The sequence below is a fragment of the Oncorhynchus mykiss genome, chromosome 12 (assembly GCF_057628025.1).
Source record: "Oncorhynchus mykiss isolate SJ-2025 chromosome 12, ASM5762802v1, whole genome shotgun sequence".
NCBI classification, from domain to species: domain Eukaryota; kingdom Metazoa; phylum Chordata; class Actinopteri; order Salmoniformes; family Salmonidae; genus Oncorhynchus; species Oncorhynchus mykiss.
The window spans coordinates 51,614,159-51,627,064 of record NC_143033.1 but is presented as its reverse complement, the minus strand read 5'-3'; the positions used below and the strand labels follow the sequence as shown (position 1 = coordinate 51,627,064).

The 12,906-nt window shown below is 46.7% G+C and overlaps 1 protein-coding gene across 12 annotated transcripts in view; it reads left to right on the top strand.

The window, feature by feature from the left end:
- rapgef6 (Rap guanine nucleotide exchange factor (GEF) 6) overlaps positions 1–11,282 on the top strand; it is a 129,961-nt gene extending 118,679 nt beyond the window's left edge. For 5 of the 12 annotated variants that reach the window (XM_090192742.1, XM_090192739.1, XM_090192738.1 and 2 more), the window contains 4 exons: positions 172–394; positions 3,526–4,067; positions 6,212–6,538; positions 6,911–11,282. In XM_090192742.1, coding sequence (XP_090048868.1) covers positions 172–394; positions 3,526–4,067; positions 6,212–6,538; positions 6,911–6,933 — 1,115 coding nt within the window. In that variant the 3' untranslated portion in view covers positions 6,934–11,282. The remainder of the gene's footprint in view (positions 1–171; positions 395–3,525; positions 4,068–6,211; positions 6,539–6,910) is intronic. The other 7 variants (XM_090192744.1, XM_090192743.1, XM_090192740.1 and 4 more) reach the window with 2 other exon arrangements.
- Positions 11,283–12,906: the final 1,624 nt, after the last annotated feature.

The window sequence follows — 12,906 nt, the reverse complement described above, 5'->3', positions numbered from 1 at the left end:
ACAATTGAATAAAACAATTTCATTAAACTAGTCAGGATCAGTGTTGGACATGCTGCTGGCCTGCCTATGTAGTGAGCCTGTAGTACAAAGCAGTGTCTCCCATCTCGTTTGCTACAGGCTGTGTGTGAATGAGCACAACTCCAGGCTGATCGTCTCGTCCTCTCTCCCCAGGCTATGCCCTGATGCCTGCAGTGAAATCCGACAACCTGTCCGACTCCAGCCACAGTGAGATCTCGTCCCGCTCCAGCATCGTCAGTAACTGCTCTGTGGACTCAATGCCTGCTGGCCCTGCAGAGGAGCGCCAAGGTACCAAGGCCAGGGACACCACTGAGACCCCAGGCATCACCATGCAGCTCACACACGCCGACTCTGACTGCAGCCAGCCCAGCACCAGGTAATACACATAGTGTTAGACTCTCTCACACACACACACACACACACACACACACACACACACACACACACACACACACACACATGCGTTTTGTTCTTCTATCCTCATGGGGACCTAAAATGTATTTCCATAAAAAAATCCTAACTTTAAACCTAACTCCTAACCCTTTACCCGAATGTCATGGAAATTACCACCAGAATTGTTGTGGAAATTACCACCAGGGACACCTGAAGTCAATCTTAAATGAGTCATTCTTTATTAACAGCATCCTGGAGAGGTCACAGTCAAACTTAAATGCATAAAGTACCAGTCTGAAGTGAGCTCCGCCGGGGCAGTCCCGTTAGATGTCTTATACTAGATGTCTTATACTACTTACACAGACAAGTTATATTTGCCTTATTTAGCTTATTCATAAATAATTCATCATTAACGTTTGGTTTGTGCATGTGACCGACCAATACCTCACAAGGCTTCGCATCTCCAAGCTGAGACCTTGAAACTGAGATATCCCTTTCCGTTCTCAAAACAATGTTCTGGCTGTACTACCAAATTTCAGATACTGATTGTGAGGATTCCTCCCAGGCACGTTTAATCAGTCACTTGCATGAACCCAGTCAAATTGGTTATTAATAAAGCACAAACATAAAATGTTCCTTCACACTAACCCTAATTATAACCTAACCCCTAAGCTTAAAATAGCCTTTGTCCTCATTGGGATGAGGGAAATGTCCCCACAAGGTAGAATTTTCTTGTTTTACTATCTATCCCACAAGGATAGAAGAACCAACACACACACATAATATACTTCCTCAAAGGAGTTCCAATAAGGGGTTCCAATTACAGTGCCTTGCGAAAGTATTCGGCCCCCTTGAACTTTGCGACCTTTTGCCACATTTCAGGCTTCAAACATAAAGATATAAAACTGTATTTTTTTGTGAAGAATCAACAACAAGTGGGACACAATCATGAAGTGGAACGACATTTATTGGATATTTCAAACTTTTTTAACAAATCAAAAACTGAAAAATTGGGCGTGCAAAATTATTCAGCCCCCTTAAGTTAATACTTTGTAGCGTCACCTTTTGCTGCGATTACAGCTGCAAATCACTTGGGGTATGTCTCTATCAGTTTTGCACATCGAGAGACTGACATTTTTTCCCATTCCTCCTTGCAAAACAGCTCGAGCTCAGTGAGGTTGGATGGAGAGCATTTGTGAACAGCAGTTTTCAGTTCTTTCCACAGATTCTCGATTGGATTCAGGTCTGGACTTTGACTTGGCCATTCTAACACCTGGATATGTTTATTATTGAACCATTCCATTGTAGATTTTGCTTTATGTTTTGGATCATTGTCTTGTTGGAAGACAAATCTCCGTCCCAGTCTCAGGTCTTTTGCAGACTCCATCAGGTTTTCTTCCAGAATGGTCCTGTATTTGGCTCCATCCATCTTCCCATCAATTTTAACCATCTTCCCTGTCCCTGCTGAAGAAAAGCAGGCCCAAACCATGATGCTGCCACCACCATGTTTGACAGTGGGGATGGTGTGTTCAGGGTGATGGGCTGTGTTGCTTTTACGCCAAACATAACGTTTTGCATTGTTGCCAAAAAGTTCAATTTTGGTTTCATCTGACCAGAGCACCTTCTTCCACATGTTTGGTGTGTCTCCCAGGTGGCTTGTGGCAAACTTTAAACAACACTTTTTATGGATATCTTTAAGAAATGGCTTTCTTCTTGCCACTCTTCCATAAAGGCCAGATTTGTGCAATATACGACTGATTGTTGTCCTATGGACAGAGTCTCCCACCTCAGCTGTAGATCTCTGCAGTTCATCCAGAGTGATCATGGGCCTCTTGGCTGCATCTCTGATCCGTCTTCTCCTTGTATGAGCTGAAAGTTTAGAGAGACGGCCAGGTCTTGGTAGATTTGCAGTGGTCTGATACTCCTTCCATTTCAATATTATCGCTTGCACAGTGCTCCTTGGGATGTTTAAAGCTTGGGAAATCTTTTTGTATCCAAATCCGGCTTTAAACTTCTTCACAACAGTATCTCGGACCTGCCTGGTGTGTTCCTTGTTCTTCATGATGCTCTCTGCGCTTTTAACGGACCTCTGAGACTATCACAGTGCAGGTGCATTTATACGGAGACTTGATTACACACAGGTGGATTGTATTTATCATCATTAGTCATTTAGGTCAAAATTGGATCATTCAGAGATCCTCACTGAACTTCTGGAGCGAGTTTGCTGCACTGAAAGTAAAGGGGCTGAATAATTTTGCACGCCCAATTTTTCCGTTTTTGATTTGTTAAAAAAGTTTGAAATATCCAATAAATGTCGTTCCACTTCATGATTGTGTCCCCACTTGTTGTTGATTCTTCACAAAAAAAATACAGTTTTATATCTTTATGTTTGAAGCCTGAAATGTGGCAAAAGGTCGCAAAGTTCAAGGGGGCCGAATACTTTCGCAAGGCACTGTATGTCCTCGTTCACACTGTGAACAGGAAATCATAAAGGGGCCCCTGTTTATCAGCATCACATGTTTAATCTCTGTCCCAAATGAACTGTGTTGCTCATTTTATGTGCACAGCTGTTTAAAATTCCAACAGGTAAACAACCGCCTTTACTGTCCCTCCACGATGAGGCATCCCTGACATAAATACAACAAATAAATAAATAATTTACTTCTTGACCACACTCTGCTTTTGTGTAATATTTCATTACCTGGGAACCTGCTGCGGCGTCAGTCGGTTCATTAAATAAATTTTATTTTTTACGCTTCGTAATAAACATTTCAGTGAACGAAACGCTGTCTGGTTAATGAAAGAAAGGAGAGGAGCACAACTTTACCATGTGGCGGGTACAGTGATAAAATCCTAGAAACACTTTGCTCTGCATTCTTGTGAGACTGAGGGGTATTGGGATGGAGGGAGGAGGCAACAGGACATATTACACAGGAATCGTTCACCTTGTTGCTTTGTCCTCCAAGGTGAGAGGAAATGAACTCTTGTTTACTCTTGCTTCCTTCTCTGTTTCATTGTGTTTTCTCTCCTGGTCAGTTATTGCTACTTGTTTTTCTGTTGGGTTCATCATTCTTCTCTGTTTCATTGTGTTTCCCCCTCTCTCCTCCTGGTCAGTTCGTTGGCGCGGGGCCAGGTGATGCGGGGTTCCACCTTCACCTCCTCCACCTCCACAGAGGAGCTGACTCCCGACCACGTCTCCCTGGACAGTGTGGCCGACAGCGGGCGGGGCAGCTGGACCTCCTGCTCCTCCAACTCCCACGACAGCTTTCAGAGCTTGCCTGTCCCCCTGCTGGGCCGACCCCCCACCTGGGACCACCTAGTGCCTGGGGGTTTCCGACACACCCAGCTAGCAGGGCCTATAGTGGAGGTTGAGGCTGGGCCGGCCTGGGTTGGGGTAGCGGGAGGACCGGGGGCAGGGTCCGGGGGAGGAGAGGACGCCAAGAGGCTCTCCAGAGACAGTTCAGAGCTAAACCAATCACGGCAGAGCTGGGCCTCATCCTCCTCGCTGTCGGACACCTACGAGGGGAACTACGGCACCATCAAACGCCGCACTACCGAAGGCGTCTCCGCTGCCCCTGGGGAGAGCCCTGACGCACCCCAAAGCACAGATCCCGTCTACAAAATGGTCACCTCAAGCACAGAGAAAGGCCTCATAGGTGAGGGTCTTCTGTGTGTCTCTCCCATCAGCGCTACTGTGTTGTTGTGTTAGTGTAACTGTGAACCCCACTTGTGACGTGCTAAGGGTGTGGTGTGTGTGTGGAGGAATGACAAAAGCAGATCTGTTGATTTGATGCACTTGCTGTGCCTGGCCACTAGTCTCAAATGCTTCTGTTTTTTCACTCATGCTGCGTGAGACTGTCGTTGGAAGTGCAGTACAGTGGGGTCCCCTGCTTGTGCTTCTGCTGTTTGCACAGCTGTAGTTTCATCATAAGCATGTACTATTACTCGCTCACATACTTAATTCTTCAGCTGGTCCATTATCTAACCTGTCAATCAGGCTTTTCCTGTTTCAGTAATCTTCTGTTAATGGAGCACAGTGTTCTGGTAATGGAGCAGAGACAGTGTTCTGGTAATGGAGCAGAGAACCGAGATAATGGATACGTCCCAAATGGCACCCTATTCCCTAGATAGTGCACTATGTTTGACCAGAGTCCACTTGGGACAAGCCAATATATTGTCCTCTTACTGGATGGACAGAAGGATTAAAAAGAGAAGTGCAGTACTGTACAGTACGGGCCAAATCTGCTGCTGCCATTTATCTCACCCGCCATGCCTAAGTATCTCTTTATGTGAGTGGTTTAGTTGCTACATGGTGCTGGTGAAACATCTCATTGATTTATTTTCTCCATTTTTGTTTCTTTTCTCCCTCTTTCCCTTCCTCCCCCATTCATCCACCGTCACCCCCCCCCCCCCCCTTCCCGTCTCCTCCCCCATTCATCCACCGTCACCCCCCCCTCCCGTCTCCTCCCCCATTCATCCACCTACTCCTCCCCCATTCATCTACCGTCACACCCCCCTCCCGTCTCCTCCCCCATTCATCCACCGTCACACCCCCCTCCCGTCTCCTCCCCCATTCATCCACCGTCACACCCCCTCCCGTCTCCTCCCCCATTCATCCACCGTCTCCTCCCCATTCATCCACCGTCACTCCCCCATTCATCCACCGTCACACCCCCCTCCCGTCTCCTCCCCCATTCATCCACCGTCACCCCCCCCCCGTCTCCTCCCCCATTCATCCACCGTCTCCTCCCCATTCATCCACGTCACCCCCCCCCTCCCGTCTCCTCCCCCATTCATCCACCGTCACCCCCCTCCCGTCTCCTCCCCCATTCATCCACCGTCACCCCCCCTCCCGTCTCCTCCCCCATTCATCCACCGTCTCCTCCCCATTCATCCACCGTCACTCCCCCATTCATCCACCGTCACACCCCCCTCCCGTCTCCTCCCCCATTCATCCACCGTCACACCCCCCTCCCGTCTCCTCCCCCATTCATCCACCGTCACACCCCCTCCCGTCTCCTCCCCCATTCATCCACCGTCTCCTCCCCATTCATCCACCGTCACTCCCCCATTCATCCACCGTCACACCCCCCTCCCGTCTCCTCCCCCATTCATCCACCGTCACCCCCCCCCCCCCGTCTCCTCCCCCATTCATCCACCGTCTCCTCCCCATTCATCCACGTCACCCCCCCCTCCCGTCTCCTCCCCCATTCATCCACCGTCACCCCCCTCCCGTCTCCTCCCCCATTCATCCACCGTCACCCCCCCTCCCGTCTCCTCCCCCATTCATCCACCGTCTCCTCCCCATTCATCCACGTCACCCCCCCCCCCTCCCGTCTCCTCCCCCATTCATCCACCTACTCCTCCCCCATTCATCTACCGTCACACCCCCCTCCCGTCTCCTCCCTGATTCATCCACCGTCACACCCCCCTCCCGTCTCCTCCCCCATTCATCCACCTACTCCTCCCCCATTCATCTACCGTCACACCCCCCTCCCGTCTCCTCCCCCATTCATCCACCGTCACACCCCCCTCCCGTCTCCTCCCCCATTCATCCACCTACTCCTCCCCCATTCATCCACCGGCACACCTCCTCCCGTCTCCTCCACCATTCATCCACCTACTCCTCCCCCATTCATCCACCGGCACACCCACTCCCGTCTCCTCCACCATTCATCCACCGGCACACCCCCTCCCGTCTCCTCCCCCATTCATCCACCGGCACACCCCCTCCCGTCTCCTCCCCCATTCATCCACCGTCACACCCCCTCCCGTCTCCTCCCCCATTCCCGGCGGCCAGTGTACTGTGTAACCTCCCCCACCAAGGACGATAGGTACAGGGGGCCTCCCCCCACCCCTCCGGGATACCAGGGCCTCACCCTGGTCGATGGACAGGATGGAGCTCCCCTGCGACCGTCCCACTTGCGGCCGCCCGACTATAGCGTGGCTCTGCAGAGGTCTAAGCTGCTACAGAGCCCCGGAGGCCTGGTGGAGGCCCGGAGACTGGGGGTGAACCTCCTCCACCACGAATCCCAGAGCCAGTCCCGGCCGGCCAGCGTCTGCCTTCAGGGCCTAGGGGATAGTGAGGATGGTACGTGGAGAACGACAGAGACCAGCCCCAGCCAAGGTTAACATGGAGGACTATAGCGCCGGCCATGTCGTACTAGACTAGACTATAGCTCAGGGGTCTATGTGATGCTGCTGGAGTGCTGTAGTTACTTTACTGTCAGAGTTAGGTTCCATTGAAGGGCTCAGATTTGGATGTACCTGGCCTACTGTTCATGCTATTTGTAATCTGAGTCTCAGCTTCTTGGTTCTTCTCTGTCTTATCAGAAATAAAAAAGAAGACGTCACAGTATAGAACGGTAGTATTTCTCATGTTTCTGGTCAAACTAGAGTGACACGATCTCATGCGAGATCTGTAAGATCCTCCTAGATTTTTGTCTGAAATCATTGTGTCAGTTCTGGGTTTAACTCTCTCCTCTCTGGTCTGTTGCAGATGAGCAGGTGTCAGCGGTGTAGAGCTGGCTGGACGCCTGAACGGACACTGCAGGCCGCTGGAGAGGGAGGGAGGGGTGGTCTAAGCTACAGCAGCTTCCTTGCTGCCTCTCCTCTGGGTTCACGCCCCTCTCTAGGCCCTCCCCGGCTCGGCTGACAGCTGCTCAATGCTAAACCAACGACGCCCCACAGAACTTGTACAATCATCTGTTTTACTCCATTTTAAAATTGGTTTAGAAGCTCCCACGTTTTTAGACTCCCACACCCCTGAAACATAACTGTATACAGACTGAGATGTGGTGTGACGTCGCGACATACGGCTCAGGCGTTTGGGGACGCTGTGCTGAGGATGAAGGAAGGGATGGACGATGCCCGCTGATGTCTTTTTTTTACAGTACCTCCATTTGCTTTTTGTGCTCTCTTGTCCCGGGTGTTTTAAATGAGTTTTTCCTCAGTCGTTGCTTGAAAGTGTTTTTTTTTTGTTTTTTTTGCCGTTTGCTTGAAGCTCTCTGTTTTTAAATGGCATGTGAACTCAAGTTATATGAGAATATCCAGGAAGGGAGAAAATCGGAACAATCATTTTTATCCCCGTTAGTTGATGAAGCAGAGATCAAGCAGGCTGCAGAAACTCTCCACAAATACTTTTATTGTGAGGGCAGTGAGTGAGTGAGTGAGGGGCAGTGAGTGAGTGAGGGGCAGTGAGTGAGTGAGGGGCAGTGAGTGACTGAGGGGCAGTGAGTGAGTGAGGGGCAGTGAGTGAGTGAGGGGCAGTGAGTGAGTGAGTGAGGGGCAGTGAGTGAGTGGGTGAGGGCAAGTGAGTGAGTGAGGTGAGTGCGCGTCTCATGCCATTGTGTATGAGGCACCCTCATCCATTGAGGCTCTCTCTCTTGTTAACTCTTGTGTCTTGTGAACCCACAGTAACATGAGGTACTTTAGTTTCATGCTGCCACGTCTATGTTTAATAAATAGTTTTATAAGTTGTTTTTAATGAGTTGACGAACAAAAAGGCTCACTGCTGTAAAATAGCACAACATGTTACTTTATTGCAGTACAGTAAAACAATGTATTAGCACTGTACAAACATTAGAGTTGGCAAGCGTTAAATGCTAGGCATGCAGCCAAAAGCCCAAGTTGTTTACAAAGATGCTTACAAACTTGTTTACAGTGTTTGTTTGTTTGTTAGACTAACAGTTGTCTATTAAATTACAGGCTAAAATGTAAAAACATGATGATTTCAGGTTAATTTGACGTGTAAAGTCTTTTTTGTATGCGATAGGAATATGTGGATGCAGCATAAACAACACATTTGTTGTGTTTTTGTTTTAATGTACCTCTTCCGTCTTGGCTATTAAGTGTGTGATCTATCCCGTTCTTGTTTAACAGTCAGGGCAACAAAAGAAAAAGCAACGCTCGTCAAGGCAAAATGTATTTAAACGCCAGGTTTGCAATGCGTCTACATTCCTTGTTCAAAATATAGCTACACTTTGGAAAAAGAGTACATTTTGTAGGGTATTTTTAAAGAATTTGCTTTCATTGTTTGTTCTTATTGCAAGCGAAGGCTAATTATTTGTGCAGTCTGAACAGGTTTTGCCCTCTAGGGTTGAGGGTTAAACTGCAGAATGGTATTGTAATTATGGATATAACTGGAGCTTCTCATTTAGATCCATTTTCTTTGGCTGTTTGTACGTGATGCTTGTTTCAGCTTTATTTGCCGTACAAAGACTTGAAAATATTAATGGCGATATATACCGTGTGTATATAAATGTATACATATATTTTTGGTTTGTCATAAATGAATGTTACTGATCATGTATAGATGAACAGAGAGTCCTCTATAAAGACTATTTTTAATATTTTGTTATAATGAAATCCAAGATTGTGATTCCCCCTTTTCTGTCATTGGGCAGGAATCTTTTAAGGATTTTTCTCTCCCTCTCTTTGTTTTGCTGCCATCTCTGTATATATCTATTTGCTGCTTTGTTTTTGATTTGACTCCTTCTGATACGTTGTTGTATAGGTGTTATTGTATGTATTGACTCTGCCGCCCTCACCAGGTTCATTGCAATCACTGCCTCCTTGCCTCACGCACCTCGGGCTGCGTCCCAAATGGCACCCTATTCCTTATATAGTACATTACTTTTGACCAGAGCCCAGGGCTGTAGTGCACTACATTTGACACAAAAGTAGTGTACTATGTAGGTAACAGAGTGCCATTTGAGATGCAACCCTCCTGACTGAGGGCTTCTGGGTAATTTTGGACAGGCACGTTGCCTAGGTCCATCACTGGCTGTGGCCTAGTTGCCTTCTGCGCTGAAAGAGTTCCCCTGAACATGCCCTAAGCCCCTGCCACCTGCCCCTAAGTAGCCCACACACTGTGAGCAGGGTCACTTTCTGGAGGGGACAACATTCAGTTTCTCAGATAGAGATGTCAGGTGCAGAGCTGACAGTATTCCCTTGTCTACATGATAAAGAAGCACGTCTGTTCTACATAATATATTTCTATCTGGGGGTTCTGTGATGTTGCATCCCACTGAGCGCAACCAGGAGCATAGCTTTTATCAGTGTCTGCTGCTTTCACACAACTGTGGTAACATCCTCTCTTCCTCAGCGCTGATATCCCTACCCATGTCCCTACAGAGCTGGAGGGTTCGATCATAGAATTACAATGATATTGAATGGTTCTATTCCATTCACCTTTGCACATTCCTCCTCAGAATCCTATAAACAATACAGCACCTACTGCAGTATCATTGTTCACCATCACCTTTGAAGGGAAATCAGAAAAATAGATATACATCTACACTGAGTATACCAAGCATTAGGAACACCTTCCTAAAATAGCCCCCCCCCACCCCCACCCTTTGCCCTCAGAACAGCCTCAATTCATTCGGACATGATGGACTCTACAAGGTGTCGAAAGCGTTCCACAGGGACGCTGGCCCATGTTGACTCCAATGCTTCCACATGTTGTCTGGATGTCCTTTGGGTGGTGGACCATTCTTGATACACACAGGAAACTGTTGAGCGTGAAAAACCCAGCAGCGTTGCAGTTCTTGACAACAACCGGTGGCACCTACTGCCATACCCCATTCAAAGGCACTTAAAGCACACATACACAAGCCATGTCTCAAAGCGTAAAAATCCTTTCACTCGTCTCCTCCCCTTCTTTTACACGGATTAAAGTGGATTTAAAAAGTGGTATCAATAAGGGATCGTACCTTTCACCTAGATTCACCTGTTCAGCCTGTGTCATGGAAGGAGCAGGTGTTAATGTTTTGTATACTCAGTGTATATGGGGATATTCCCTCATTTTAAGTAAGTTGCCTTATTTAAGTATACAGCTGTAGAACTGTGTAAACGTCAAGACATTTGCTTTACCGTAGACTAGAGAAGTCATCCATTTTTGTTGATGGATGATGATATTGTTCTGACTTGTGTTTTCCCTCTGACTGTGTGGCTTGCCTCTGCATGGCCCGGGCTCACTGTGCTCCTCTCTCTGCCATTCAGGTCAGCTGGTCATATTGATCAGGGAACACTTTATTGATTGATGCCAAACCCTACCAATCCTCTGTTTACCCACTACTAGGCTGAGAAATACCATGTCGTGCACATAGGGAAAACTAAAACACCCCCTACAGTCAATTAGAACAGGTTTGCTTTGAAACGGCGCCTTCTCAATCAGTACGTTCCGTTTACCTGTGTCGAGATTCGATTGGCTGATCACCTTCACCATTGCCGACAGTACTCTGTCCAATGACTTTATATCGGAATTATATTTTCCCTGCATTCAGTTGAATCCACTCCCAATGTTGTTATAATTCAACCTGTACTATAATCATAACCGTTTTTGGGGCTAAAGCCAATCCCACTCCAGATAGAAGCGATTATGTCACGTTAGTAGGAATTCAACCAAAAGCTAATTCCTGTAAGGTTGCCCCTGACAACACTGTGGCTTTCTCCGTAGGCGTTATTTAAAAAAAAACGCTCGCTAACCGCTGACTTCTGGTTCTGTCATATTACCTGGAATGCAATAAGTGAGATGTGAAATGATGTTATGTAACTCAACAAAATATAGGCATTTAGCAGAACTGCACAATTGTAAGCTTAACTGTAGCAATTGTACTGCACAGTGTCGGTTACAAAGATATGATTTGGTCTGTGGCTTACTTTGGTTGACACTTTTCATAGCTGTTGTAACTTGTGTCTTTTAGAAAGACAATTATTTGCTTGTATGCTTTTTTTGTCGTATTTTTACCAGTGATTGTAAATACTTATTATATTTTTGTTTAAGAGAATGTTTAAAAAGCAAAAGTTAATTTTATTTCTCCAAGTCTACTGATATGAATTTGGACAATAATAAACTGTTAAACGTTGTACTTTTGTCTGTTTGCACCCTGCAGTGTATAGCTAATTAAGTGTATGGAAAATAATGTGAGCAGCTCACTCTCACCCTTTAGCCTCCTATTCAATCACGTCTGCTTTGAATATTACTCCTAATCAATGCATCGTTTTCTCTGTTTCTCTGTTCAGAGATGTCATTTTGATGTTTGGTATTACAGCATTCTAATCTATATTATTCTAATGAGAAAAACAGATACGCTCACATCAATGTTGTTATAGTATTTACACGGAGAAAGGCAAACACCAGTGTTTGGAAATCGTCCCTCTTTTTCAAAAATGCGCCCCCTCCTGCAATGCTTAATATCTGTTTGGATCAGGTGTTGAGCTGGGAGAAAATCATTTGGAGCGCATGCTGTTTTCAAGGGCAGTCAGTTTTTTTTAATTTTTAAGTCATTCACGGTTTATTGCCTGAGTCAGAGGGAGAGGCAAGGCGTGTGTGTGGCTCACTGTGCTCAGTGTTAGTCACACAAGTTGTATTAGTCGTATGTACGGGATACACATAGTATACATCGTTCCATCTCGACAATGCAACAAGAAATAAAAGATAAGTATACGAACTTAAAGTAAACAGCAGTAGAATAGAATAAACATTTTAGCGTGTGTGTGTGTAGCATGAATGGAACACCTTCCTAATATTTAGTTGCACCCCCTTTTGCCCTCAGAACAGCCTCAATTCGTCAGGGTATGGACTCTACAAGGCGTCGAAAGCGTTCCACAGGGATGCTGGCCCAGGTCGTCTACAATGCTTCCCAGATGTCCTTTGGGTGGTGGACCGTTCTTACTACACACTGGAAAGAAGCACGTCTGTTCTACATAATATTTTTCTATCTGGGGGTTCTGTGATGTTGCATCCCACTGAGCTCAACCAGGAGCAGAGCTTTTATCAGTGTCTGCTGCTTTCACACAACTGTGGTAACATCCTCTCTTCCTCAGCGCTGATATCCCTACCCATGTCCCTACAGAGCTGGAGGGTTCGATCATAGAATTACAATGATATTGAATGGTTCTATTCCACTCACACATTCCTCTTCAGAATCCTATAAACAATACAGCACCTTCTGCAGTATCATTGTTCACCATCACCTTTGAAGAGAAATCAGACAAATAGATGTACATCTACACTGAGTATACCAAGCATTAGGAACACCTTCCTAAAATAGCCCCCCCCCCCCCCCCCCCCCCCCTTTTGCCCTCAGAACAGCCTCAATTCATTCAGTCATGAAGGGCTCTACAAGGTGTCGAAAGCGTTCCACAGGGATGCTGGTCCATGTTGACTCCAATGCTTCCTACAGTTGAATCAAGTTGGCAGAACATCCTTTGAGTGGTGAACTATTCTTGATACACACAGGAAACAGTTGAGCGTGAAAAACTCAGGAGCGTTGCAGTTCTTGACACACTCAAACCAGTGAGCCTGGCACTTACTACCATACCATATCCAATATTGTTGATTCATATAAAGTTCAGTTGAATACCCCTTTCAAAGGCACTTAAATATTTTGTCTTGCCCATTAACCCTCTGAATGGCACACATGCACAATCCATGTCTCAAGGCTTAAAAATCATTTAACCTGTCTCCTCCCCTTCATTTACACTGAT